At 46.1% G+C, this 27,907-nt stretch overlaps 1 protein-coding gene across 1 annotated transcript in view; it reads right to left on the reverse strand.

The window, feature by feature from the left end:
- Positions 1-25,920, reverse strand: part of Pccb (propionyl-CoA carboxylase subunit beta) — a 50,286-nt gene extending 24,366 nt beyond the window's left edge. Inside the window, 7 exon segments of the mRNA XM_038323124.2 lie at positions 10,021-10,131; positions 15,668-15,706; positions 15,708-15,782; positions 19,139-19,195; positions 21,641-21,709; positions 23,095-23,214; positions 25,697-25,920. Of these exon segments, the coding sequence (XP_038179052.1) occupies positions 10,021-10,131; positions 15,668-15,706; positions 15,708-15,782; positions 19,139-19,195; positions 21,641-21,709; positions 23,095-23,214; positions 25,697-25,879 (654 nt within the window). The 5' untranslated portion in view covers positions 25,880-25,920.
- Positions 25,921-27,907: the final 1,987 nt, after the last annotated feature.

Genomic DNA, 27,907 nt, shown 5'->3' on the forward strand with positions numbered 1-27,907 from the left:
AACAATAGAAAACTAACTAAAACAGGAGATAATACCAGGAGTAGGGTGTAACAGACCTGACCTTTTGGGGGGGGCAGGAAGAATGTGGAAGACTTTGGACAAAGAAAATGGCTGAACTTGATAGGCAATGCGTACGAGGCCGTCCTAGCAAAAACTTGAAAGACAGCAGCAGTTCTGAGAGCAATGTGGACTATGGAAGCCCAGATCGAAAGGTTTCAGAGGGGAACAATATGAGCAGCTGGGCCAGAAGACAATTCTTCTGATCACCATAAGAGTCTGTATGAGGCTAAACTGTAAAGTCCTGGCGGAGGAGATCTCATGACAGCCTGACACTGATGCTGCCCCATGGTTACTAGTAATCACTCTTATGCAGGTCTACAATTTTTTTTTTTAAAAAAAAAAGCAAGTGGGGCAAAAAGAAATCCAAAATGTACAGTCTGAAGTTAAAAAGGAACACTAGGAAATTTAGAAAGGGTGCTCTCAGGGGAAGATCTCAACCAGCTAAGCTTCCAACCTGTTAAGTGTCCAGAACCCAAGAACAAACAAAGGAATGGAAATTCCATGAACCTCAAAATATCAAAAATCAAAACAGCAATTTAAACAAATACTCTTGGTGCACTTCCTGGCAGATGGACACTTCAATAAAAACCAGCCACACTAAAAAGCAGTAAGACAGCAATAAGGAAGGAGGGTCCAAAAGAAAACCAGAGAAGCAGGAAGAGCCACAGAGGCAGCAATGACTTCCTATGAATTCCAGAAGGCAGAAACAAGAATCTTCTCACGGACACTGTGGTAGCTCACAGCGCTGGCTGTCCATGTCATCGGCACATGGTTCCCCTGATACAGGGGAATGGGAAACTTCAGAAGAAGTCAAGAGAGAAAACACTACACTACAGAGGACTAAAGGTAAGAACCTGTGACTTTCTCCTCAGAAATCAAACACACAAGAATAGACAAAGCAAGATATCTGAAGTGTTGAGAAGATTAAACACACACACACACACAGTGAGAATTCCACTCCTCAAAGTCATCTTTTCCTATTTCCCTTTTTATCAGATCTTTGAGAATTTCAAACATTATATTTGATCACACTCATTCTGTCTCCCAACTAGCCCAGACCCACACTCCTTCCCTACCCGCCCACACAACTTTGTCTTTTTTAATAAGGAGGATAAGGGGGCACAGTTTGTGCTGCCATATACTCTTGGATGTGTGTCCATCCACCACAGAGCAGTTCCCTTTAAGGGTCAAATGATTCTTTCACAGGAGTTACCTAAGACCATATGCATATCAGATATTTAGATTATGATTCTTAGCAGTAGAAAAATTACAGTTGTGAATGGAAACAATTTTATGTTGGGGTCCCCACAACATGAGGAGCTGTATTAAAAGTCACAGTATTAGGAGGGCTGGGAAGCCCTGCTCCGGAGCATAGTCAATCAGGCAGAAGCTACTCCCTTAAAGAGAGCAGACTCCCCCTCTCCCCAGGGGCTGTCACCTGCCAGCAGTTTCTCCACTAAGGGTTGGTCTGCATAAACTTGCTCCCCAAGATGGAACTCATACTTGGCACCATTATCAGGGCCAAGAACCAGTGGTCAGACAGGTCACAGGCCCTAAGGGAAACTCTACCGCAATTATTCCGCTGAATGGACACACTACTAAGTCAGTTCCTAAAGACGCATCATTATACCCGTGCACCTCAGCCCTCCTTTTGCAGTCCATGGTGATTGACCCTGCAGTCATATTTCATGGCTGGGGTGTGGAGATCAGTGGATACAGGCACAATAAGACAAATATGTCTGTCTGCAAAGCGAACTTCTGGGGAGAATCTCCTATTTACCATCTTATGTCTGTGAATGATTAAAATCAGATGTATTGTGGAAAGGTACATGCCCAGGAGAAAACATAACTTTATCTGTTAATTAAAGCTGAAAACCAGTGGATGGAGAGATGGCTCAGTGGTTAAGAGCACAATTCTAAGGTATCTGATGCCCTCTTCTGGCCCCCGTAAGAACTACAGGCATGTGGTGCACAGACACATGCAGGCAAAACATCCACACAGAAAATAATAATAAATAAATCTTTTGAACAGTTTGATATAAAGAACCATGCAAACTACACCCCTTAGCAAATGAACTACTCCTCTCTTGAACCCCATAAAAACCATAAAAACCCAAACAACTACTGGGGCCCTTCAGTGCCTTTACTCACATGATCCACTTTTTATTTTTTTATTTATTTATTTATTTTAGACAGGGTTTCTCTGTAACATCTCTGGCTCTCTAGAATTCACTCTGTAGACCAGGCTGGCCTTGAACACAAAGAGATCCACCAGCCTCACCTCCTAAGTGCTGGGATTATAAACCTGTGCCACCACTGCCCGGTTTCCACTGTCAATCTTTACAATATATTTCTGACCTGCATAATTGCTTTACTTTAAATAATGTCACATTACTACTTTTGCTAGTCTGTGTGAGCCTTTATTTTCTTCTTAAATAAGAAGTCAAGAACCTTGAAACACCAGCTAAGACCCTGATCACCAGTTACACAGTGGGATACATGCTTGTAACCCCAGCACTAGAGAGGCCAAGTCCAGAGGACTCAAGTTTGCAATCAGCCTGGACTACACAGCAAGACGCTGTCTTTATGGGGCTGGAGAGGTGGTTCGGCAGTTGAGATCACTGGCTGCTCTTTCAGAGGAACTGGGTTTGGTTCCCAGGACCCATGTAGGGGCAACTCACAGCCATCTGTAACTCCAGTTCTCGGGGATCTGATGCCCTCTTCTGGTATCTGAGAGCAAGGCACAGACACACATAAAGGGAAAAATAAACATATAAAATAAAATAAAAATAAATAAATAAAAAGCAATTTCAAAATTTTGTTTTAAAGAAAACTTTTAAAAGACAAAAACAAGATTCAAGTGTGTGTGTGTGTGTGTGTGTGTGTGTGTGTGTGTGTGTGTGTGTGTGTGTGTGTTGTTTGCGGAATTCCCACTTAGAAGGTATGGAGAAAGATTTACCATGCTAACAATTACCAAAAGAATTAAGGAGTGTATATACTGATTTTAGTAAAAAAAATATACTTCAAATTACAGGAAGCCATCAGGGATTAAGAAGAAACTGCAGGGATGAAGGGGTGGCTCTCCAGCAGGACAGTCACCTTGTGGAGCCAGTGTCAAAGCAAAGCATGCCACCAGAGGCCAGTTCCAGCCACAGAAAGCCAGCAGAGAGCACCCAGGCATTCCTTCACACGCTCCCTTCTCCCACTGCCTTCCCTGCCTCTCTCTGACTCTCTGCTACCCCCCTCATCCGGATTCACTGGAACCCTGAGCCAAATATGCCCTTCTTGCTCCTTACTATTCTGTCATGGGCACTTGCTTCCTGTCTCACTTTGCGTTCAAATGTATGCGTTTTCCTCTCTTTCACTTAACTGTTAGCTCCGTGTAAGTGGGAACCCTGTCAGCTTCGCTTTTCATTGTATCTGCTGTGCTGGGCCATGAGAAAAGACTACTTTGGCAACCGCTCAGCAAAACCCAGTGCACCTATACTGGCTTCAGGGTTCCATTAAGTAATTTTATCATTAGGACAAGTTCAGAACGGGTGGTCAGCTGTACCAAGCACACACCAGGTGTACAGAAGACAGCCTTTATTGACCTAACACGTGCCCCAGGCTTCCTGGGGGAAGGAACTGGACTTGACAACAAGACCCCTGAAAGCCATGCTCCAAAAGTCCCCAGAGACCTCCCTCTTCTCACCGACCAACTGCATACCACCAAGCAACCTCCCATGCAGGTCACCCTATAAAAGTGATTTACCCGGTTGTCCCCAGTCCCTACAACAATAGAAAAACAACCATGAATCAAAAAATGGACCATGTTTGCAGCATGGGCAGGTAGACAGCCTCTGTGGTCACTCTGCCCAGCATCACCCACTGATACAGAATACTGGGGGCTGCAAACTGGGGATACAAACTGAGGTCTCCCCAAAGACCATGTTCCAAAGAGGTAGCAATTTCATGAACCTTTTATAGTAACAAAATTTAAGAAGTCATAAATCAAGACGTTTCAAATACATTGGTGGGGACATCAGGTAGGAGGATCAAAGGGAGATGGCAGAACCCTGCCGTCTATGCCCTGGATGCCAGCTGACAACACTCAATACATTCCAAAGGGTTTATATCTGTTTGTCAGTAGTTAGGTCCTACACAGATGGGGGACAGGGAGTGGCTATTTAATAAGCTACAGATACCCAAGACAAACCATGGCTAGCCCCTCAGCCTCTCCATATCACTTCAGTTTCTGGAAGGCGGGCCTAGTCTAGCTGGAGCTTTTTCCTTCTTCCAGCATGGGACTCCTGAGGAAATTCCCATTTCTTTGGGGTTTCAAAAGTTCCTGAGGAATGCTGGCTTTTATCTAAGCACCAGAAATCCTCCTGTAGGTCAGGTTGGGATCATTTCTAGACATATATGGGCAACCTGAGACCTTGGGACCTAACAATGGGCCAGGTAGACTAGACATCCAGGAAGAACATGCTGATTGCTGTGTAAGCACCTGAAGACAAACCCTGATCCCCAGGAAGGGTCCCCTGAACCCCAAAGGTCAGGGACAAGCTATTGGGCAGCTAGTTGCTAAACTGCTCAGGGCTGCCCCAGTGGTGACGAGGACAATGTGCAATCTCCACGACAGCTGCAAATAGTGGGGACCCCTTAGCCCCCAGTACAGAAGCTGTAGGAACACCCCCAAATTAGACACTGCATGTGCATGTGGTGGGGCTCCCACATGTGCACGGCCCCTCAGCAGTCGTTCTCGACCTCCAAAGCTGCCCTGGTCAATGCTCGAACTCAGGGCACACATTTGCTGAAGGGCCCCAAGGCTCCTGGCTCCATGGTAGCTGTACTGCACTGTTTAAAATAAGTGTTTCGAGTTACATGAGCTAAGGAAGCGGCAGAATGCAGTAACAGGAAAGACGTCACCTGAGAAAGAGCACAGAAGCTGGCATCCATCAGGAAAGACAACGGAGGGCAGCCATAGGAGGGAAAGCTGCTACAGGCTGCAAACAGGACAGCCGAGAAAGACACCGGAGGAACTAAGCAAATATTCCCAAGTTGTGGGGTAATAAAGGGGATGAGAATTTGCCTCCAGATATGCCAAGAACAGCAGACCATCAAGCATGCTTTGCAGTCTGATTAAGCAAGGGCAGGCCAGGAGGCACACTTCAATCTTAAAGCACAGAGAGGAGACAGGAAAAGAGCCAAGCGGAGACAGCCGCCAAGCTCAGGGATGCACACTTGTAGCTCGTGGAGCTTGGCATTCCAGCCAAACAACTGAATGAACCAGACAGAACCGGTTGGCAGAGAGCAGAGCAAACAGTACAAGTCTGGCCCAGCCTTCCCTGCTGCCAAGGAGGACGGACTGCTTCAAAGGCCTCACTGAGTTGGCCCCTAGGCACCAAATCAAGACTAGATCTAAGTTGTCCCTACAATACACGAGGTAATGAAGCAAAGTGGCCTGGCCACTATGTCTGCTTGTCAGAAAGTATCCATCATGGGAAATTATTCTGAAGTGTTATACCACTGCCATTTCTGAAATCATTCCCACAGAGGAAGACTGAGGCCACAGGATCTCCCTCCCGGGCTGAAATTCACACTCCAGCAGATGGCTGACCCAGCCTCTGCTGCCAACGCCAAAAACACGTGTGCCCTAGAAGTCTATTTGATCAATTTCACAATACTTGGGAAACTCGGTCAAGAGTCTGGTGCCATCCATTTCTCTGGCTGCAACTGAAATTCTAAGATCACAAACAGGCCTGGCAGGAAAGAAGATAATCTACGTAGGTACCGAGCTCTCAACCTATCAGCCTATAGACTCGGACCCCAAAGAAATGGAAATTTCCCCAGGAACCTCACTGGGGAAGGAAGGCACAAGCTAGGGAAGGGAGAGTGTCTCACTGAAGAGACTTCACGGAGCGCTAACAAGCTGCCAGGCCACACAAGCACCGGTCTGTGGCAGGCGGGACCACACAGTGACCAGAACTGCTTGGTGGCACGTTGTTTAACCTCACTTCAGGACCCTAAAGACTGTTTGGGGGTCCCCTTGCTCTCTCTGTCTCTCTCTTCCCTATGTGGCCACAGCGAGTCAGTCTTTTTACTGCTTCTCCCTAATTCGTGTTCGGCTCTTTTCATTCCCTAACTGAGGAAGGGGTGACAGGACTTGGCTTGGGTAACAGGTTGTGACCCCCGACTTTATATCAGATCAAGCAGTTAAGGATTACAGTTATGTATTCCTTCCTTAACACGCAGTTTTACAGAGTGCCATCCATGATTAATGTGCTCCATGTCATTTATTCTCATAGGAACCATGAGTTAAGACTTCTGTTTACAGAATTGTACATTTGCATCGTGGCAGCCTGAGGCTGGACCACCGTGTAGGAGACTATGATCCTCATCTAACATGCTCCCACGTGGGAACCCACAGTCACCTGTATGTTTCCCAGAATCTGTTAGCAATGAAATAAACTTTAGAATAAAGTCCTTTTTGTAAAAATCTAAAGTACATGAATAATCCACGACAGCATGCAATTGCCACCCAAAAACTAAGCATACCAATGGAGCAGACACTGTGGAGACTAGAAGGCATAGTTCAGCAACAGTCTGAGGACGCCTTTGCCAAGGATGGGGAACAAAGGCTCAATATTGTCAGTTATCTAAGATTAGGCTATGGATGTGCTGGAAGAGAACTTGCCTGGGCTAGACCCTCGGTTCAACCCCAAATAGATACAAAACAAACAAAATGAAAAAAACAAACAACAAATATAAGCCCTGCAAGGAGCTCTCTTTTAATCCAGGCACTCAGGAAACAGGCAGGAGGATCTCTGAGTTCAAGGCTAGTCTTGTCTGCATAGTGAATTCCAGAACAGCCAGGGCTGTTACATAAAGAAATCCTGTCTCAAGAAACCAAACCAAAACAAAACAACCCATAAGTATATATTTTAGCTACCCATACCTATTATCCCAACACTCAGGGGCTGAGGCAGGAGAAGAACCACACTAGAAGCCATCCTGGGCTACATCATAACTCTCAGACCAGTCTGGGCTACAGAATGGTACCTCATCTCAACAAATGCACCAAAAACCAAACTATACCAAAAACTCCGAAAACTCAAAAGTGGGAACAAAATTCATGGGGAAAAAAAAGTTAAAAGAACTGAACAGATAACTCACCAAAGAAAACACACAAATAGAAAATAATGATATGAAAAGACATTACATGGGACCCACACATTCACTGGCACAGCTGTGGTGGCCTGAATGACCGCGGTCCCCATAGGCTCTATGTTCGCATGCTCAGTCCCCAGCTGGTGAACTGTTTGAGAAGGATTAGAAGGTGTGGCCTCATTGAAGGAAGTGGGCTTTGAGGTTTCAAAAGCTAATGCCTTTGGCCTATTGATCAGGATGCAGCTCTCAGCTACTTCTCCAGTACCCTGCCTGCCTGCCCGCATGCTGCGTTGGTCCTCCTGCCATGATGATAAAGGACTAGACCTCTGAAACTGTAAGCAAGCCCCTGAGATTAAATGTTTTCCTTTATAAGATTTGCCGTGGTCATGGTGTCTCTTCACAGCAATAGAATACTAAGATAATGGCCAAATTCAAAGACACTGGCAGCATCAAATCCGGGCACTGACGTAGGACAACTGGACTCTTTCACTGGTGGTGGGTGAGAATGCATGGGGATGTGACCACTTTGGAAAACAATGTGGCAGCTTCTTATAAAACAAAATCCACTCTGACCACCTGATTCTGCCAAAGAATGCACTGCAGAATCAGGCCAGGAAAGTAAGGAACCTTAAGTATGTGAGGTTAAGTTAAGGAAGCCGGTCTGAAAAGATTCCATAAAGACCCAGCTACACCATATTCCAGAAAAGACAGAACTACAGGCAGGGGATGGAGATGGCTCAATGTTTACAAGCACTGGTTGCTCTTCCAGAGGACCCAGGTTAGATTCCCAACACCCACATGGTGGCTCTCAACCATCTGTAATTCTAGTCCCAGGGGATCTGACTCCCTCTTCTGGCCTCCACTGAGAACCATGCACACAGGTGATGCATACACATACATACAGGCAAAACACCCAAACACATAAAATCATTTTTTGATGGGAGGACCCCTACACTGCTGCAGTCAGCGCCTGAGTGCCCACATGTAGCCCTAATCTGCCTTTTGTCTTCAGCCCCTCGGTTTAACATATGTGAATCAGGTATGTGAGTTCCCAAAGGTGCAAAGCCTTTGCAACACCTGGTTGGGAGACAACCCGGAAACCCACCAATATTTTCTGATCGAGAATTTGCATTTGGCATTGTCCTTTTGGAAGCTTAATTAAGGTGTTTTAGGAATATGGACATCAACTTGCTAAGGTGTAAACTGAAGGCAATAAAGAAGCCCTGAGCAAAGGGAAAGCAGTGAACTCTGCAGAGACAAATCCACCCTGCAGCTGGAAAAGGCTAAATTCATCCTCTGTACTTTCTTCCCAGACCCACATGAAGGAACACCCACAGGGGAACCACAGCAAGACAGAAAGACAATGGACCCAGATTGGAGGGGGTGGGGGAGGAGCTGGGAGGATTAGAGGAAGGGGAAACCAAAAGCAGAATATATTGTATTTTTAAAAATCCATTTTCAATAAAAGAATAAAAAGGATGCTTTCGATTGTCACTAGGAGTAGATCCACTGGGCAAGAGTAGCACTTTCCGGACTTTTGGATTCCAACTGCCAAGCTGCTCTGGAGAACAAGGTGCCCAAGTCACATTCCTTCTGCAACTGTCCCCTCACACTAACTAACTGCCATTACTTTCCCCCTCAGCCTTCCTCTGCCATGGTATTTAGTGCTCATTTTTTTAACATTAAAAAAAAAATCAGCCCTTCTATCTTAACTACCAGATTTAGGATAGCTACCCACATATAATTTCAAGAGAATTTCATCTAAAATAGTCTATCAGCCGGGCGGTGGTGGCGCACGCCTTTAATCCCAGCACTCCGGAGGCAGAAGCAGGAGATCTCTGTGAGTTCGAGGCCAGCATGGTCTACAAGAGATAGTTCCAGGACAGGCTCCAAAGCCACAGCGAAACCCTGTCTCGAAAAACAAAAATAAATAAAATAAAATAAAATAAGTCTATCACAGCCAGGTGGTAGTGGCACACACCTTTAATCCCAGCAGAGACAGGTGGATCTCTGAGTTCTCTGACTTCAAGGCCAGCCTGGTCTACAGAGTGAGTGTCAGGACATTCGGGGCTACACAGAGAAACCCTGTCTCAAAAAAGAAAACAAACTATCTGAGGTTAGTAGAGCACACCTTTAATCCCAGCACACAGGAGGCAGAGGTACGCTGATCTCTATGAGTTCAGACCAGTCAAGGGTGGACAGTAAGACCCCATCTCAGAAAATAACCTCAAAAAGTAAAATAAAATAAAAATCATGCTAGGCGATGGTGGTGCACACCTCTAATCCCAGTGATCTTCCAGGACAGTCAGTACTACAGAGTAAAACCTTGTCTTAAAAAACAAAATAAATAAATAATAAGAATAAAATCATTTAAAATCCTCTTCCATTAAAGCCAGGTGATGTGTTGATATACACCTCTCTAACTGAAGTTGCAGATCAAATTTTTCCATTACCATTACAAAAAGGAAAGAAACATGGGGCATAGGGAGGCACTTGTCAATAAAACAGACCACAGTAAGCCTTCCCAAGGGAGCCCTAGTCAGTAAACAGCCATCAGTCTGGGTGAAGGACAGGGATCTTCTGATTATGTGAAACTATTTGCAATTCAGATCACAGGTAAAACCACAGAGCCCACAAGGACCTTCCTCAAACACTACAGAGCCCATGCCAAACCTTCCTTCCACCCAGACTCAGAGCTTATCTCCGCTCCACCGAACACCAATGAGAACTTAGATAAGGACGAGATCTGGGTCAGGCAGATGGGAGCCGCAGGACTCTCGGGGCCGGGAACAGGCGCAGCTTTCTTACCTTGACCATGAATGTGAAGTCTGTTAGGGCAGGGGAGTAGACGGCCCCACCAGCGCATGGGCCCATGATCAGAGAAATCTGAGGGATGACGCCGGATGCCGTGACATTCCTCTGCCAACACAGAAAGGCAAAGCACCTGGTTACAGAAGCACTCATGAAGGTATCTGCAGGAAGATGAAGCCAACAATAAAATCGAGCAAAAGATCTAGTCAGGAAAGTGCTTCCAAAATTATGTGTGGCGTTTGTCCCCATAATGGAGAGGTTAATGTGTCACTGAAACAAGGAGCATTCCCTTGTCTTGACAGCGGTTCCTCAAATGTGGCTACAGGTCCTGCCACTTTCTCATGTGCACCGAGCCACCAGGGAGAAGCAGCCAACAGTCACCCTGCAAGTAGCCCTGACCTCTGTGTTCAGCTCCCAGAAGTCATGCCAGAGAGGCAGGTGGCACTTAAGAGACCCTCGGTGTCTGCTCCTCAGCCAAGGCTTGGTGGTGGTGAGGGGAAACGCTGCATACCACAACTCATCACAGCATCAAAGCCATCTCTACTCAGCAAAAAAAAAAAGGGGGGGTGGACTTTCAGCTGCAGCAGAACTGAGTTTAGAAAATCCCTTTAAAAACTACTATAAAATTCGGAGACATCGTCAAAAACAAGTATTCAAGTCTCTGGTAATGAACAAAACATTTATGCCTAAAAGCTGCTCAGCAAGCCAGAAATGGCAGCTTACACTTTTAACCCCAGCACCTGGGAAGCTGAGGCAGGAGGATTATGCTACAAGTCCTAGACCGAGTCCAAGGCCAGGCTGAGTTACACTGAAAGACCCTCTCTCCCTTCTATCTCCACGAGAAGAGGGCAGAAAGCTGAACACTAAACAAGATTAAGACACCTGAGAGTCCAGAGTTTTTGATTAAGGCTCACCAGTCCCATGCCAGCTCAGGATGACACCTGGGGGCAGAGGAGGGGAGGAAGGAAATAATGGGAAACAGCAACCCAAGCCCTCAAGAAGCAATTGAGTTAACCTGTGATTAAAAACCCTTCGCTGGAGGTTGGGGAGATGGCTCAGTGGGTAACTGCAAACATGAGGACTGGAGCTCAGACTTTCAGGACCCAAAGCCAGATGGGGTTGCTTGAGCTTCTGTGGTCCCAGCACTTCTACGGCATGACAGGAGGCAGAGGCAGGAGGATTCCCACAAGCTCATAGGGCAGTTACCTTGGAATACACAGGAGGGAGCAACATGATATCCTGTCTCAAAACTAGGGGGAAAGCCTGTTTTCAGATGGCCACAGGTCACCATAGATATGTACAACTGCGCACGCGCGCGCGCGCACACACACACAAATAAATAAATAAATAAATAAATAAAATATTGAATAAAATTCTCTTTTCTTAATTTGGGACTGGAGCAATGGCTCAGCAGTTAGAAGCATTTGCTGAATTCAGATCAGGAGACTTACTCCAGCTCCTGGAAACCCTTCATTGTTCTGAGATAACTGTACATTCACTGCATGAAGACACGTTGCTGTGATTGGTATAATAAAAAGTTGAACAGCCAATAGCTAGGTAGGAGGATAAGTGGGATTTCCAGGGAGAAAAAGGAAGAGGAAAAGGAACCTAGGTGTACAGGAGAGGCTAGAGAGACCTGAAGAAGTTGGACATACAGTACACAGTAGAGGTAACCGAGCCTAGTGGCAGAACATAGATTAATAAAAGCAAAGTTACAGGAGCTAGTGGGAAAGCCTAAGCTAATGGTCAAGCTTTCATAATTAATAAGAGGTCTCCGTGTTGCTATTTGTGGGCTGGCGATTCAAAGATAGTCCGACAAGAAAGCTTGCTACACTACACCATCTTCTGGTCTCCACAGGCACCTGGACACATATGGCAGACCCAGACACACATATCCTGAAAAATAATTTTTTAAAAAATAAAGAACAAGCTGAGCGGTGGTGCGCACCTGATGCGGGATTCCCCTCTGTATGCTGTGATTACCATAAATGAGTAAAGAAACTGGCTTGGCCTGTTAGGGTAGAACAGAGGGAGGCGGGGAAGACTAAACTGAATGCATGCGGAGAGAAAGAAGGCGGAGTCAGAGAGAAGCCATGGAGCCCAGCCAGAGATGGACACCAGAACTTTAGCCGGTAAGCCACTGCCATGTGGCAATACACAGATTACTAGAGATGGGTTAAATTAAGATGTAAGAGTTAGCCAATAAGAAGCTAGAGCTAATGAGCCAAGCAGTGATTTAAATAATACAGTTTCTATGTGATTATTTCAGGGCTAAGCGGCTGGGAACCAATAAGCAACCTCCTCCAACATACACCTTTAATCCCAGCCTTCAGGAGGCAGAGGCAGGTAGATCTCTGTGAGTTTGAGGCCAGTATGGTCTACAGAGTTTCAGAATAACCAGGGCTGTTACAAAGAGAAACCCTGTCTCGAAAAAAAAAAAGAAAGAAAAGAAAAGAAGTAACAAATAAAGTAATAATTATGTCACTGCATTTGAGCTTATAACATGATACACACACACACACACACACACACACAAAAGGGAGAAAAGGGAGGTATACTGAAAAAGTCACTCTTTTACCACTATTACTTAAAATAGATTCTGATGAGGGCTGGTGAGGGCTCGGTGAGTAAAGGTACTTGCCAGGAAGAGGACTATTTGAGTTCCAGCCTCAGGACACGCAAGATAGTTAGACATACACAAGTCATTCCTATAGGTTGCCCTCTCTCTCTCTCTCTCTCTCTCTCTCTCTCTCTCTCTCTCTCTCTCTCTCTCACACACACACACACACACAGAGTTACAATGTGGTAGAGATTAAGCAAAAGACAAAGATAGATATACATGCTGGAAAATACTTTAAGCTAAGTGTGGTGGGGTATCCAGCACTTGGGAGATGAAGGCAAGAGGCTCAGGAGTTCTAGGCTAGCCTAGGCTACATAAGGCCATGTTAGTCCTGGGGTGGGGGGAAGGAGGAGGGGAAACAAGTATTATTTTGTATGCTTACTTATATTTTTTGATTTTGGTTTTGGGAGGGAGCTGAGCAGCAGCTTTCATTTCTCTCTGCCTTTTTTTTTTTAAATAATTTCTTTTATTTATTATGTATACAGCGTTCCGCCTGGACACGTGCCTGCAGGCCAGAAAAGGGCATCAGATCTCATTACAGATGGTGTTGAACCACCATGTGGTTGCTGGGAACTGAACCCAGGATGTCTGGAAGAGCAGCCAGTGCTCCCAAATGCTGAGCCATCTCTCTAGGCCCCTGCTTCTTGACTGCACACAGCATGTGACCAGCCAGCAGGTCCTCCTCACAACAGATCACACCCTGGCTGTGAGGCAATAAACCATCCTTCCTCAAAGTATCTTTGTCAGGTAATTTGTCACTGCTGAGAAAAGTGGCACCGTGACCACAGAGCAACAAAAATTGCTTAGGAAAGTCACAGTCAGATCCCACACTCAACCACAGAGCAACATGCATTTTACAAAAATAGCTTAGGAAAGTCACAGTCAGATCCCACACTCAACAAGCAAAGATCAGTAGTTCCTGAAGACTGAAAGAACCCAATTTTGTAAGTTACCAAAAAATCAGGGGCTGGAGAGATGGCTCAATGGTTAAGAGCACTGGCTGCTCTTCCAGAGGACCTGAGTTCAATTCCCAGCAACCACATGGTAGCTCACAACCATCTGTACTGAGATCTGGCGCTCTCCTCTGGTGTGTGGGCATACATGGAGGCAGAATGTTGTATACATAATAATAAATAAATAAATCTTTAAAAAAAAAAAAGAAAATCAGGCATGGTGGTTTTGGGCCCCCAAAGGAAGTGGCACGATTAGGACCTGTGGCCTTGTTAAAAATAGGTGTGGTCTTGTTGCTGGGAGTGTGTCACTGTATAGATGGAGATGGGCTTTGAGGTCTCATATATGCTTAACATATATGGTGAAGGAGGCTAAAGAGATGGCTCAGTGGTTAAAGATATTGGTTGCTCCTCCGGAGGACCCAAGTTTGATTCCCAGCACCCACATGACCGTTTACAACCATCTATAACTCTATACCCAGGATATCCAACATCTTCTTCTGGAATCCACAGACACCAGGCACATACACATGCATGCAGGCAAAACACCCATATGTAAGAAATAAAAATTAAAAGTTAAGGCCAGGTGTTGGTGGCAGAACATGCCTTTAGCCGGGCGGTGGTGGCGCACGCCTTTAATCCCAGCACTCGGGAGGCAGAGGCAGGCAGATCTCTGTGAGTTCGAGGCCAGCCTGGTCTACAAGAGCTAGTTCCAGGACAGGCTCTAAAAAAAAGCTGCAGAGAAACCCTGTCTCGAAAAACCAAAAAAAAAAAAAAAAAAAAAAAAAAAAAAGAAAGAAAAAAAAAAAAAAACATGCCTTTATTCCCAGCACTTGGGAAGCAGAATCAGGTGGATCTCTGAGTTTGAGGCCAGCCTGATCTACAGAGCAAGTTCCAGGATAACTAGGGCTACACAGAGACCTTTCTCAAGTAAATAAGTAAGTAAATAAATAATGAAGGTTAAATTTTTTTGAAAAATGAAATATGATGAAAATTAAAGTGACTAAAATGGCCCAACTAAATATAAAGGGGGAGCTGTGGCTGGGCACAGCAGCACAGACCTGTAACCTCAGCAGACACAGGAGGATCCAGAACCAGGTAGTGTGAACTATATAGAGATAAAACCCTTAGTAGCTTCCTTTCCTTCTCCGTTTCCTCTCTTCCACTTTTTCTCTTCTCTCCTTCCCTTTTTGCTTCTCTCCATTCCCCTCTTCTTCTCTCTCCTTTCCTTTCCTCTCCTCCCTCCCCTCCCCGCTCCCCTCTCCTCTCTTTTCCTCTCCTCCCCTCCCTTGTCCTCTTCTCTGTCTCCTACCCTTCCCCTCCCATCTTCTTCTCCCTCTTTCCTTATATTTCTGTTCCTGACCAGGAATGAACTCAGCTGTTATACCACTTTATTTTTTTTCTTTAAAGAAAAAAGCATGTTTAAGACAGACAGAAGCTGGAAGCTCTCAAGGGCCGGAAGTGGAGTCACAACTTAGAATACCTCTCACACAGATGAATCCTGAAGGGCAGTGACCCTGGACAGGACAGCTGTCATTCTGCAGGGGAGGGAGGATAGCCCTGGGCGGACTGGAAACTGCCTGTCTCTGATCTCTGTCAGACCCTCCCTGTCTCTCTCATAACACAGTTCCTAGGCAAACCATGCAGGTATTTGGAATGATGTTCTCCAAGGCCTCTGATTTGAAGAGATTTCTTCTTTGTTTTACTGTTTAAACTTGGTATAATCGTCCAGAATGTTAAAAGAGCACTTTAAAAAAATTCTGATTCTAGCAAATCAGATTACTTTAACGTTCCTTACCATGTTGCTCTTGCTTCAAAAAGAAAGAAAAGAAAAAGAAAACATTTCCAAGTACTTTCTCCTCATGAGTGACCTTGAACTAATTATTCATCTAACAACTGGCCCTCTATCAAGAAGGAAGAGCAGGCTCTGCAGCCATCTGGCATATCTTCCACCCCATCCCACCCGCAGTGGCAGTGATGGTAACACCACAGAGGCAGGATGGGGCAGAGCACAGTGTGGAGAGACGGGCACCAGAGCACACTCACAGACTCCATCTGTGAATAGGTTTCTCACCAGGAAGATGTCTGCGTAGCCGGCCAAGGACTCCACCCCCCTCCTGGATTCGGGCACCCCCGGAGTCGTTCAGCCCGATCACTGGAGCCCCTACGGTTAAGGCCTGGTCCATGATCTAAAACGGCATAGAAAATCCCATGAGACATCTGCTCTGGTTATCAAACGCAGCAGTGACAAAACGCCTTGTTGTGCCAAGAAGATGGCTTGGTGGGTGAAAAGTGTCACCAGACTAAGAGGCCATAGCCTGTGCCCCCAAAAGCCAGGCCCAGCCACTCATCCTCAATGAATCCATTGGAGCCAAATGAATAGTAAAAAGCAGAAAAGGGAGATTTATCAATGTGACCACGCAGGAAGAGGGACAAAGGGATCTGGACTTTATGCCCCCACCAAGGCCACCTTCAGGGGTCCTGGTATGAGGAGGGTTTAAATACTAAGAAGTTTGCATAACTGAACAGTCCCATAAGGTGTGGGCCCTGTCCCCCACTGAGCTCCCAGGCTCTCCTACAAGGTCATCTATTGGGCTGGGAATCTTTCTCCAGGGGACACGCTGCTCCTCTGGGTGCCCCAGGGCTTCCGCCATTTCTCCTGGAGAAATTCAACAGCCCAGTAGCTGAAGAGGGGAGTGTGGTGCACAGTGTCTCTTTAGAACAGTGGTTCACAACCTTCCTAACGCTGCAGCCCCTTAATACTGTTCCTCATGTTGTAGTGGCCCCCTACCATAAAGTTGTTTAGTTGCTACTTCATTTTGCTACTGTTATGGATCATAATGTAAATATCTGATATGCAAGATAACTGACATGTGACCCCCTAAAGGGTTCGTGACCCACAGGTTGAGAACTTCTGCTTTAGAACATTCTACCCAGTCAAGCTGGCCAGTCACAAGATAGCTTAGCACACAAGCCTGGTGAGACCCAAGTTAGATCCTCAAGAACCCACTATGTTAGGTAAGAACTAGCTTCTAAAAGCTGTGTTATACTTACATACACACTGTCCACCAACACACCTCACCCTCATTGTGTGTGTGTGTGTGTGTGTGTTTTCCAGAAAATATTTCCCTGTACTTTTCCAACCAGGAAGGAGTACCTTGATTTCAACCCCCATAATGTCTGGATTCCTAAGGGAAGATGAAGGACCAAGTTACCTAACAAAAGCTACAGGTTTTGCATTGTTGAGGCTAAGAGTGTCATACCTGACTCTCTTCAGCGTCCGTATTTATTCCCAGTGAGTGACTCCTAAGGAACAATGGGTGGCAGACAGAATGAAATAGAAGTCTATTTACGAAAGTGCACATTGGCCCATGTATTAACCTGAGGCAGGTACACTGTGGCAGATTTTCCTCCTGGGTCTACAAGCTTCATGCGTAACATCCCACAGCCCTAGATGCAAAGCACACTTACTCCCAGGATCTAAAGTTCTCCAAACACCAACTGTACTTAGCATTACTCCCCAGACCACTTCAATCTAGCAGGATTGTATCTGGTGAACAATTGATTGGTATCTGGGGTTCTGTTTGTGTTCCTGCAAATTCATCAGCAGAAAAAAGAATTGACTGCAAGGCCCGCTCACATTAGGCAAGTATTCCATCACAGAGCTCTAAACTCAGTCCCTAAAATGTTTTTAAAATACCTTCATGCAGGAGCTTAAGAGATAGCTCAGTGGTTAAGAGCACTGCTCTTGCAAAAGACTCCAATTCAGTTCCTAGCATCCACAGTGGCTCACAACCATCTGTAACTCCAGTTCTAAAGGATGCAACACCCTCTTCTGGTCTCTGCAGGCAGCAGGCACATACAGTACACATACAGGCAGACACTTAAGCACATTTAAAAAAAAAATACTGTCACACAATCTTTGTCCTACTCTTCACATTTTAGCAGCTGGCCTCTCTGCCTAGATCTGAAATTCTATTCTTGGGATTCACAGAATCTCAAGGTAGCTGTGAACGGATACGTGGTTGTGATAGTTTGAATGTAATAAACCCCTATAATCTTATAGGGAGTGGCACTATTAGGAGGTGTGGCTTTGCTGGAGTGGGTATGGCCTTGTTGGAGGAAGTGTGTCACTGTGGGGGTAGATTTAAGTTTCCTATGATTGGAATACTTCCCAGTGAGTCAGTCAACTTCCTGTTGTCTGCAAGCTGCCATGCTCCCCCCCAATAATAAAATGGAAGTTGTCACCTCAAGTAAATGTTTTCTTTATGAGAGTTGCAGTGGTCATGGTGTCTCTTCACAGCAATAGAAACCCTAAGACAGTGGTCTATAAACTTGAGGTGGAAGAAGTTTACATTTTCCCCCTGTATTGCTCTAACTCTCCTTCATTTATGAACCACACATGTGCCTTTGCCATTAATAGAAACCAGAAGCCTTTGTCACATTAAAGTTGATCCAGAAATATGTTTCCTCAAGCCTCCTTTGAATCACACCAGTTAGATTCACTACTAAATCTTATTATTTAATGCATTAATAAGAACATATATTAATGAGCCAGCCGTAGTGGCACACGCCTTTAATCCCAGCACTTGGGACGCAGAGGCAAGGGGATCTCTGAGTTCAAGGCTAGCCTGGACTAAACAGAGAAACCCTGTCTCAAAAAAAATTAATAAATACATATATGACAATGTTCTTTTGAATGCTTTCAGTCTTCGCAGGCGGAGGCCAGAGTAGAATGTCAGCTGTCCACCTCTATCACCCTCAATCTTATTTTCTGAGATCTTCTTCATGAGGATCTCTCCATGAACGCAAAGCTTGCTGTTCTGACTTGGCCCACCAGTCAGCAAGCAGCCAGACTCTGCCTGTTCCCCAAAAGCTGGGGTTACAAGCACATAACGGTCATGCTTAGGTTTTATGTGAGTGTTGGGGATTTGAACTCAAGTCCTTTTGTTTTCATATAGGTACTCATAGCCACTGACCCATCTCTCCAGTCTGCAAGCCTTGTAATTGTAGATGCTATTTCATGCGTGTGGAAATATGACAGGGTCACACATATAATCCTAGTACTTGGGCAGGAGAAGGCAGAGGGACCAAGGGAAGAAAAGAAAAGATGGGCAGGGGGAGAAGAAGAAAACAGAACGAGTGTGGGTATAGACTTTACCAGGGGTCCAGGAGACAGTGCAAAATAGTTTAAGAAATGAACTAAGACTCCCTTTTAGACAGTACCACATCTTGTACAAATTTGCAATTTTTATAATTCATTTATTTTTGCCTTATTTGCATTGTTTTGTCTGTATGTATATCTGCATGAGGGTGTCAGATCTTGGGGTTATAGACAGTTGTAATGTAGCTTCCGTGTGGGTTTTGGGAATTGAACCCTGGTCCTCTGGAAGAGCAATCAATTGCTCTTAACTGTTTAGCCATCTCTGTAGCCCCAAATGTGCAATTTCTTATACCTAGCTCAATTCATTACACCCCAGAATACTCGGTGTGTGCCACCCAAACTGAGGAAGCTCTGGGTCCATTTTCAATATTAAACACTTACTTTGCAGATCTTTTGAGCATGTGCTCCTGACAGACTGCCTCCAAAAACAGTAAAATCCTGAAAAGACAAAAAACAAAACAAAAACAATTGAAGCAGCATGTAAAACGTAATGACGAGGCGGAGCTGAAGACCCAGGAAATGGGAAACTCAACAGTGTTAAAGGCATTCCAGACATTGAGAAAAATAGAGGAAAAAAAATACGACTCTAACACATAGATTATTCCCCAGAATAGTTAATAGGGTATCTTAAAGAGAGTTTGTGTAACATCAGGTCTTTGCCCTACAAAAATGACTTGGAGCTCTGAGGCAATAACTCAAGCAGGATTAACCCAAATTCCTCCAGTGTCAAACAAGCGCTGCCATTTCCACATAGTATGTCGGATTCTGAAAACAGAGGAGGAGATGAAAGGCAATCAGAATCCCCTGGTGCCACCCCATCCCTGTATCTGATACTGTCACACTAGGGGCATCTAATAAGCACAAGCAGCAGGCTAGCTGAGGGGAACTAAAAGCACAATGGTACCCCATGATTGGGAGGAAGAAAATGGAAGCACACACCTGAAGAGGGGGCAACCAATAAGAAACCAAGGAAAAGGTGGGGGGCGAATTAAAACAGGAGTAAGCTTGTGGTAAAAGAACTCAAAAAGCTCCTCTTTCACCTTGAGGGGAGAAAGGATATTCCTCTAAAGAAACAGACTCCAGACTCAGATCACTGGCCTGAAAGAAGGTGAGGATGAAAACCAGAGACTAGAAGCCTGAGTACTGAATGAGCTCTACTGGCTCCTCCCCTCTCCACAGAGCTTGCTGTCAGCCAGTGACCAAGGGAAGAAGGATACTTTTCTGGAAAAACAGTTAACAACCCAGAAAAATCATCTGTGTTAGTATCCTGGAAAGTGGATTGAGAAGGCCAGTTTACGACACCCCAAGGCCAGGATCCAGCCTCTTTCAAGGTCCATCATCCCCATTCGCCTCCCCAAACCTGGAAGGACCTCCTCCTTATGAGTCCAAAGCATTTGCTGGAGCCTCTCCTACCCGCTCTGTGGCCGCCTGTTCTGCCCCATTCTACCTATAAACTGGCGTCTTCAGAATGAGAGCCCTGTCTTCATCACCTCCGTCTCTTCCTCACTCCCACTTACTCAAAAGTATGACGGGTTTGAATTTCTGTAGCGGCCTTGAGTAGTCAGACATCGCGGCCCGAAATCACAGTGGCAATCTTTGTTCTATCATTTCTACGCTCCCTTATTTATTCATTTTTCCCCAGCCAGATCATAAAAATTGAGAGAAGAGAAAGTAGTCTTCAACATTTGGCGGGCCCCATAGTAGAAAAATCTATTATGAAATAACACACAAAATACCCTGCTTCTATTACTGCCGTGGCGTGCTAACTCAGAGTCATGGACCTAAGACAGCACTCTGCTCTCTCACATCCTGTGGTGTCGAAGCTCCCTCCCAGGGACCGCACTGGGTTACAACCAAGATCAACAGGTCTGTGACCTCTCGGGCTTCAAGGGCAGGCAGCCTGGCTACCTTTCCAAAGCTCCTAGCGATGGATCCCGTTCCTCCTCTCATAGAATGCTTCTCTATTTTCAAAGCCTCACACCACAGGTGGAGTCCTCCCCATACCGTAGTATTTTGACCTTTCTTCCGGTTTTTGTTTTGTTTTGACTTATTTGTTTGGTTTTCTTTGGGGGCGGGTGGTTTGGGGTTTTTGTTTTTGTTTTTGAGACAGGGTTTCTCTGTATAACAGCTCTTGCTGTCCTGGTACTTGCTCTGTAGACCAGGCCAGCCTCTGCCTCCCCAGTGCTGGGGTTAAAGGTGTGCGCTGCCACCACCCAGCCATTCTCTTCCTTTTTATAAGGACCCTTGTGATTATATTAAGCCACCTGGGTAACCCAAGCCACACTATGCTGAAGTCACTTGATCAGAACCTTAATTCTTCTCTACCTTGTCAGGTAATGCGCAGCTCTGGAGATAAAGATTTGGAGATAAAGATTTGGCTGGAGGGAAGCGACAGCAGTTAAGAAAACTGGCTGCTCTTCCAGAGGACCCAGGTTTGATTCCCAGCATCAACATGGTGCTTATAACCATCTGTAACTCCACTGAACTCACAGATATCTGCCTGCCTCTGCCTCCTGAGTGCTGGGATTAAAGACGTGCATTACCACCGTCCAGCATAAAATAACTTTTTAAAAAGCAATTTGGGTATGACATAGCTTTATTCTGCCTACAAGGTCTTCCTCAGGTCTCAGTGTATGCCAACTTCATCTCTCTTGATGGAACTTCACAAAATGTATTTGGATACTTTCAAAAAAAAAAAATCCCAGAGCTCAGGGACCTGTGCTTTTAAGAATCAATTTTTTTTTTTCAGCTCAGACTGCATCTGGATCCTCCACAGCCCCAAACTATAAGCAAGATTTTATTCCCCCAAATTGTTTTCTATCACATATTTTGTTCCTGGCTCTACCTTTCAGGAAAGCCTCATTTGCTGAAGTTAGGACATACCTGACTGAAGACATAAGCCAATCTTCCATTGATTCGGCCCCGTCCAGTGACCACGCTATCTCCAGGAAACTACAAGAGAAAGGAAACATATAGGTCAGAAAACCCAAATACTTCTTTGCTGTTGTTTGTTTTTTAAGACACGGTGTAGCCCTGGTTGTCCTGGAACTTTCTCTGTAGACCAGGCTGGCCTCGAACTCACAGAGATCCACCTGCCTCTGCCTCCTGAGTGCTTGGATTAAAGGCGAGCGCCACTGCCACCTGGCCCAAATATTTCTTTATAGTGAAGTTGGCATCATGGCTTAACTAAAAACCAAACACCGAAGTTTCTAAGGTTCAAACTAAAAACCAAAGCAGGGTTTAGTCTCTAGCACACCAAAATGAATAACTAGAATTTTCAGAAGAAAGGTAATATAACCACGAGGTTCCCAGGGCCACCATTGCCACTTACTCTGAGAGGGACACACAGGAAACATAGCAGAGCTGGGGATAGTGGCACATGCCTGGACTCCCAGCCAAAACTGAGAAGGGAAAATCATTATAAGTTTGGGGCCAGCCTCGGCTCTACAGTAAGACCCTCAAAAAGAAAGAGTAAGAGCTTTCTGAGCAGCCTCTCTGACATCCCTACTCAGACCATTCTTTGTGTGAACTCAAACTTTGGTGAGCCCAGAATGGCTCAGACAGAGCCTGCCGAGTTTACACCTCTGGTCATAGTCAGCAGATGTGCAGAAAACCGGCTCAAAAGTGAATCCTAAGAGCTCCATGAACCCACAAACAATCTGGTTTTACTGACCTCAAAGATTGCCAGGTATACCTGATACATACCCAGGCAGCTAAGACCAAGGGGACCATGAGCTCAGGGCCACCTGGGCTACAGAGTTCTAGGTCAGCCTGTGTGACATAGTCAGGCAAATTGAAAAAAATATAAACAATAAAAACACCTAAACACAAGCCAGACAGTAGTGGCGCATGTCTTTACACCTAGCACTGGAGAGGCAGGGGCAGACAAATCTCGGTGTTCGAAGCCAGCCTGGTCTATAGAGTGAGTTCCAGGACAGTCAGGGAAATACAGAGAAACCTTGTCCGGAAAAGCAAAACAAAACCCCACCTAAACACAAAGCTCAACTTAAGAAGTATCAAAAGCAACAACTGGCCTGCATTTAGACAAGACAGACCCATCTGAGAGATCCTCCCATGATCCTCCCTCCAACCTTGTCCGTCTGTATGAGGAATGGAACCCACGACCAGCGCCTTGGAAACTGGGCCTGAGTTACACTGCAGAAAGTATACACAGCCTCCCACACTCTTCTGCAGGCAAAGGTTGAGTTAGGAGAGAACCTGAAGGCTCCTCAGCCCTTCTCAATGCAACTCCAATGCTCTATCAACTCTTTGTTCTGGTGGGAGGGCTAGCAAGCCACAGGAAATGTTCACACCACCACTGGAAAAAACAAAGATACCTTATTCTTATCAGCAGCCATCCCGAAGTCAGCACATCTGTGTTCCACAAACATGTCGCTCTCCACAAAGCTGCCGGGGTCCAGCAGGAGGCTGATCCGCTCCCTGGCGGTTAGCTTTCCCTACAACGAAAGACCAAGTTAAGGTATGTAAGATCCCTACAACGAAAGACCAAGTTAAGGTAGGGTAAGAGTGTGTTAGCAGGAAGGCCAGAGCCACAGGTTTTTGCCTCTTTGCGCCCGTGAAAAAGGCTCCACTGTCCAGCCTACCCAAAGTAGACAGGTGATAGCAATAGACTTTGTTCCAGCCAGGAAAGCTGGGTAGATTGCCGTGCTCAGGAGCCACCTGCCTGTGGAAAGTAAATCGAAAGGAGGAGAAACAGGTAGAGACAGTGGGGGGTAAAGAGAGCCTGACCTGAATTGCACTGAGAACCCTGAGTAGGAGTAGGGAGGAACTAAGGCCAGGCTTAGTGAGGGTCACAGAGTTACAGGTATGTTCAACCAGGCACAACCCCTCCCTCCAGCTCTCAGCCTTCACCCCAAGGCACGATTGCCTTCTTCAATCCTAATAAGAATCCCTGCTGGAAGACCCCACAGCAGGGAGCTGCTGAGTAAAGGGAGAGGGGTAAGGTGCTGGGGAGTTTGTCGGGAGGGAGAGTTTCTCGGGTTGGAGGGCATTTGCTTTAAAGACAGAAAGAAAATGGCCGGAGATACAGTTCAGTTTGTAGAGGGCTTGCCTAGCATGTGCAAAAGCCCTTAGGTTCGATTCCCAGTACCCACACAGACTGCATACATAGGGTTTGAATGCCTGTAATCCCAAAGCTGGGGAGGCAGCAGAGGGATTAGAAGTTCAAGGTCTGTATGAGATCCTATCTCAAAATTAAAGAAAATACTTCTTACAGATGAAGTTGAAACCCTCAATCTATCAAGAGCCTCCACTTCTTAGGGCCTCCCAAAACCTCAGCTCTCAAGAAGTCCTTAACCCCTGTGCCAAGAAAACAGCACAGTAAACACAAACAACCCTTGGAAATTAGTTATTTTAGGAAAGCAGTGAAAGCCAATGAGGTTGTGGAAACATTTACTTTGGGGGAAAACAACCTAACGACTATGGATAAAGATAGTGATAGATTTGAAAATATTCATACTTTCTGATCCACTTGTAGGAAATCTATATTATGGAACTCATGAAAAACTTGTTTAATGAGAGCACAAATCGGTCTCCCAACTAAATCAGCCCTGACCACCAAAAGCAGCTCTCCAGGGTCTATCTAAGGGCATCTGGATCTGCTTGGGGAGGAATTGAGCATTGGACCCTGACAGAGGTTGACAGGGCTTCCCAGGAAACTTGTTAGTCCTTTACCAGGACCCCATGGGAGTGAGGAGAGTACTGCTCACCACAAACCTTTCAACCCCATTCCTAAGTGTCAAAAGGAATTGTTATCCTTAGGCCTTTTCAAACGGTAACTCAGGACGTCTGCATCAACCTTTGGCCAAGATTTAAGACCTAGTTCACACCTTTAATGCTAATGCTCGGGAGGCAGAGGCAGGGGGAAACTGTGGTTCAAGTTCAGCCTGGCTTATTAAGGCAAGTTCCAGGACAAGCCAGAGCTGTCGTTACACAGAGAACCCTGCCTCAGAACATCAAAACCAACCAACAAAACACAAAAAAGCCCAGCTTTCGCCACACTTGAGTAGGACTTGTGTGCTCTTCACAGAGAGTGCTTTCCTTAGGCAAGGTACCTTCCTGCTAACTCATCCAGCTCTCTGTCTAGACTCACCAGGCAAGTCTGGTTTCAGGTTTAGGGTCACCTCTTCCAGCCTGATGCTTCTGCTGCTAACGGGCCTCCCCAGCTCATCTCTGAAGCTCAACTGTGGTTCTCGCCTGAAGATCCAGGCAGTGTGTCAGTGCCTCAGCTATCCAGGCAGTGTGTCAGTGCCTCAGCTGCCCAGACTGCAGAATAGCTGCCAGTTTATCCAAAGCCCACCTGCTTCTTACCCAGTCGATCATGCGGAAACTCTCAAGAGGCAACCTGGACTTCCTAAGGCACAGGTGTCAAAGGTCCCTGCAATCACGGAGAACTCCACCCCAGGTTAATGTGAATGTAGTCAAGCGATTTCTGATACCATGAGGTTCGGTTTTATTGCTCTCTATCATGGAAGAAACAAACAAACAAACCTGCCACAACTCTTTCAGACAGCACGAGAATAATGGGGTCTTTTTAATTAATTGAGAGCCTACTGCCGATTAGTGAAGAATTCTTATTCTAATAAGATGTGAGAGGCATTATTCTGTTTAAGTTGATTTCTAGAGACTAACTTTCCCAAAAGTTCATAGCTGCTAAGGTGGAGCACCGCTGGAGACGGTCAGATCCATCCTTTCATCCAATCAACGCCCCCCACCACTTGGGGACCTTGCTAAGCACACAGAAGCTCAGCCTCGGCTACCCACCCGCGAGGGGGCCCTAGGTTCTCCAGGTGAAAGTTCTCGCCGCGCCCCTCCCAGGAACGGCGCCTATTGGCTGGGAGGCCATGGGCGCCGCGAGCCCGGCGCACTGTGATAGGTCGCGGGCATAGGGGGCGGGGCGCGCTGGCGCCCGGGACTCACTCGCTTGTGCTGCGCGTCGATGCGGCGCTGGCCTCCGCCCTGCAGCGCGGCACGGCGCTTGTTGTCGATGCGCTCGTTTACTGTAACCGGCTGGCTGCAAAGGCTGCGGGTCGTGCTGCGGAGGCCGCAGTTGAGAACCCTGAGCCTCGCTCCAGCCCCGCCGCACGCACCGCCCGCCGCCATTTTTACCCTGCCAGCGTGCCACACCGGCCAGCGCACCTAAGGACGCATGCGCGGAAAGCGTGGCCATAGCGGTCTGCGCCTGCGCGTCGTCGCTGAGACTAGCGCTCCTGGAAGCCGCAGGCGATGTAGTCCAGGCCCAAGGAGGTTCAGGAGGCGCTGTACCGGGAAATACCCTGCTTCTCAGATCTGTGCCTATGTTGCTGCACAGAACAAGGACTTAATCTCTGCTCTGCATAGCCATCTTGAGCCCCAGGCTTTGTCGACCCACTCCTCGCAAAAATGAATAGATAATAAGCTTTATCCAACTTTTACCAAATGCTGTCTCAGATTTTGCTTTACAACTTAGCCATGTAATCATTTATAGCCAGATTTCACAAGCACAGAAGTAGGTTTGATGGAGCCAAGATTGAAATTTTTTTGTGAGCTAGGTACTGGACGCCAGAATCTTATGAGAGAGTCTTAAAAGAAAGGGGAGTTGGGGAGCTGCTCAGCTCATGGTTGAAGTCATTGCCAACACGAGTATGGGTCCCAAACTCAGTACAGTCAGAGTAACGAGTGTCTAATGAGGTTGCCTAGGTGAGATAAGAGATAGAGATGACGGAATCAGGGGAATCTCACAGACCAATCAACCTGGCAAATGCTGCAGCAAATGAGATCCAATCCTCACACAAAGAAGGTGATCATTCCTGGTTGTTCTATGACCTCCGCATGTGCACACCCCAAACTCTGACACACACAAAGTTTTTTTTTTAAAGTTCGCGACACTTGACACAGAATGGAGATGTATACTTTTTCAGGGACCATTGCTTTAGGTGTGAGGACCACTGCTCAATCCGGGTTTGCAGTGGGGAGAGAGGTTTGGCCTCAACTCTCAATACAACCAAAAACAGATTATACTGGGTTGGGGGTTCAATAGATGGACACTTAAGAGGAAGCAGTAAGAGTATGGAATAAACTTAAGGTGTGCTTTGTTGAAGGCAAGCCAGGGTGCTCAGATGTCACATGGGGGGGGCAGTGGAGAACGAACCTTCAAATATTGGGGGTGATCACTTATCAAGGGTTGAGGATTCTGGCTTAGCCGTCTTAGCAGGATTCTTGGTAAAGCTGCACTCTATAGGAGAGGAGCTGGGAGCCAAGGTCAGCTCTCTCCAAGGGGAGCTCAGTAGAGCCTGACCAACGTTTGGTCAAGGAGAGACTCCTGTCAACACAGTGCCTGTGACATTACTGGGGAGCAAGCAGAAAAAGTAAAGTGCAAACATTGGGACTCTGCCCCAGACCTACTGAATCAGAAATAGGGGTGGGGCCGCTGACCTTCCTTAGAAAGTGACCTCCAGTAGTTCAGAGGCTAAATCCCAAGAATCCCTGCTCCAGTACCTTTGAAAGTGAACTATTAATTGCTTTTTCCATTTGTTTACCTAGGTAACTGGCAGGTCTTTAAGGCAAAGTACAGGTGCATATTCTCATTCTTAGCCACAAAAAAAGAAAGAAAAAGATCCTGCCAAAGTTGATTATTAACCCCTCCTAGGTCCAGCTCACAGCCAGGACTTCATAAAGTTCAAATTCTGGCTTGAAACTCTAATGTTAATGTCATTTCTTTTACATTTACTTTTTGAGGTGTGGTCTGACTTATATAGCCCTCAGCGGGCGTAGAACCCATGATGTAGACCAGGCTGACCTGAAACTCACAGGGATCCACCTTACCCAGCCTTTCAAGTACTGGGTTTAAAGGTATTCACCCACACACATGGCGAAATAATCATTTTTTTGAGCCATCTGTGGGCCAGAACTGAACTATGAGCATAGGTTGTGTTTCTTAGATCAAGGATTGTTTCCTTAACATACACAGAAGCTCAGTGTCCAAGGCCTGAAATCTCCTGATGGAGCAAAGACCACCTACATCTGTCCAACACCAGAGGAGAGAACTCTTAGCCCTATTCTTAGAACTCTGTTTTAAGAACCTTAACAACTAGAGAGGCAAACAAGGGGCTAGCTCTGGGAGAGTCTGCTGTGTGTTTAAGTATATGTGAG

Source organism: Arvicola amphibius, chromosome 3, assembly GCF_903992535.2.
Source record: "Arvicola amphibius chromosome 3, mArvAmp1.2, whole genome shotgun sequence".
Classification (NCBI taxonomy): domain Eukaryota; kingdom Metazoa; phylum Chordata; class Mammalia; order Rodentia; family Cricetidae; genus Arvicola; species Arvicola amphibius.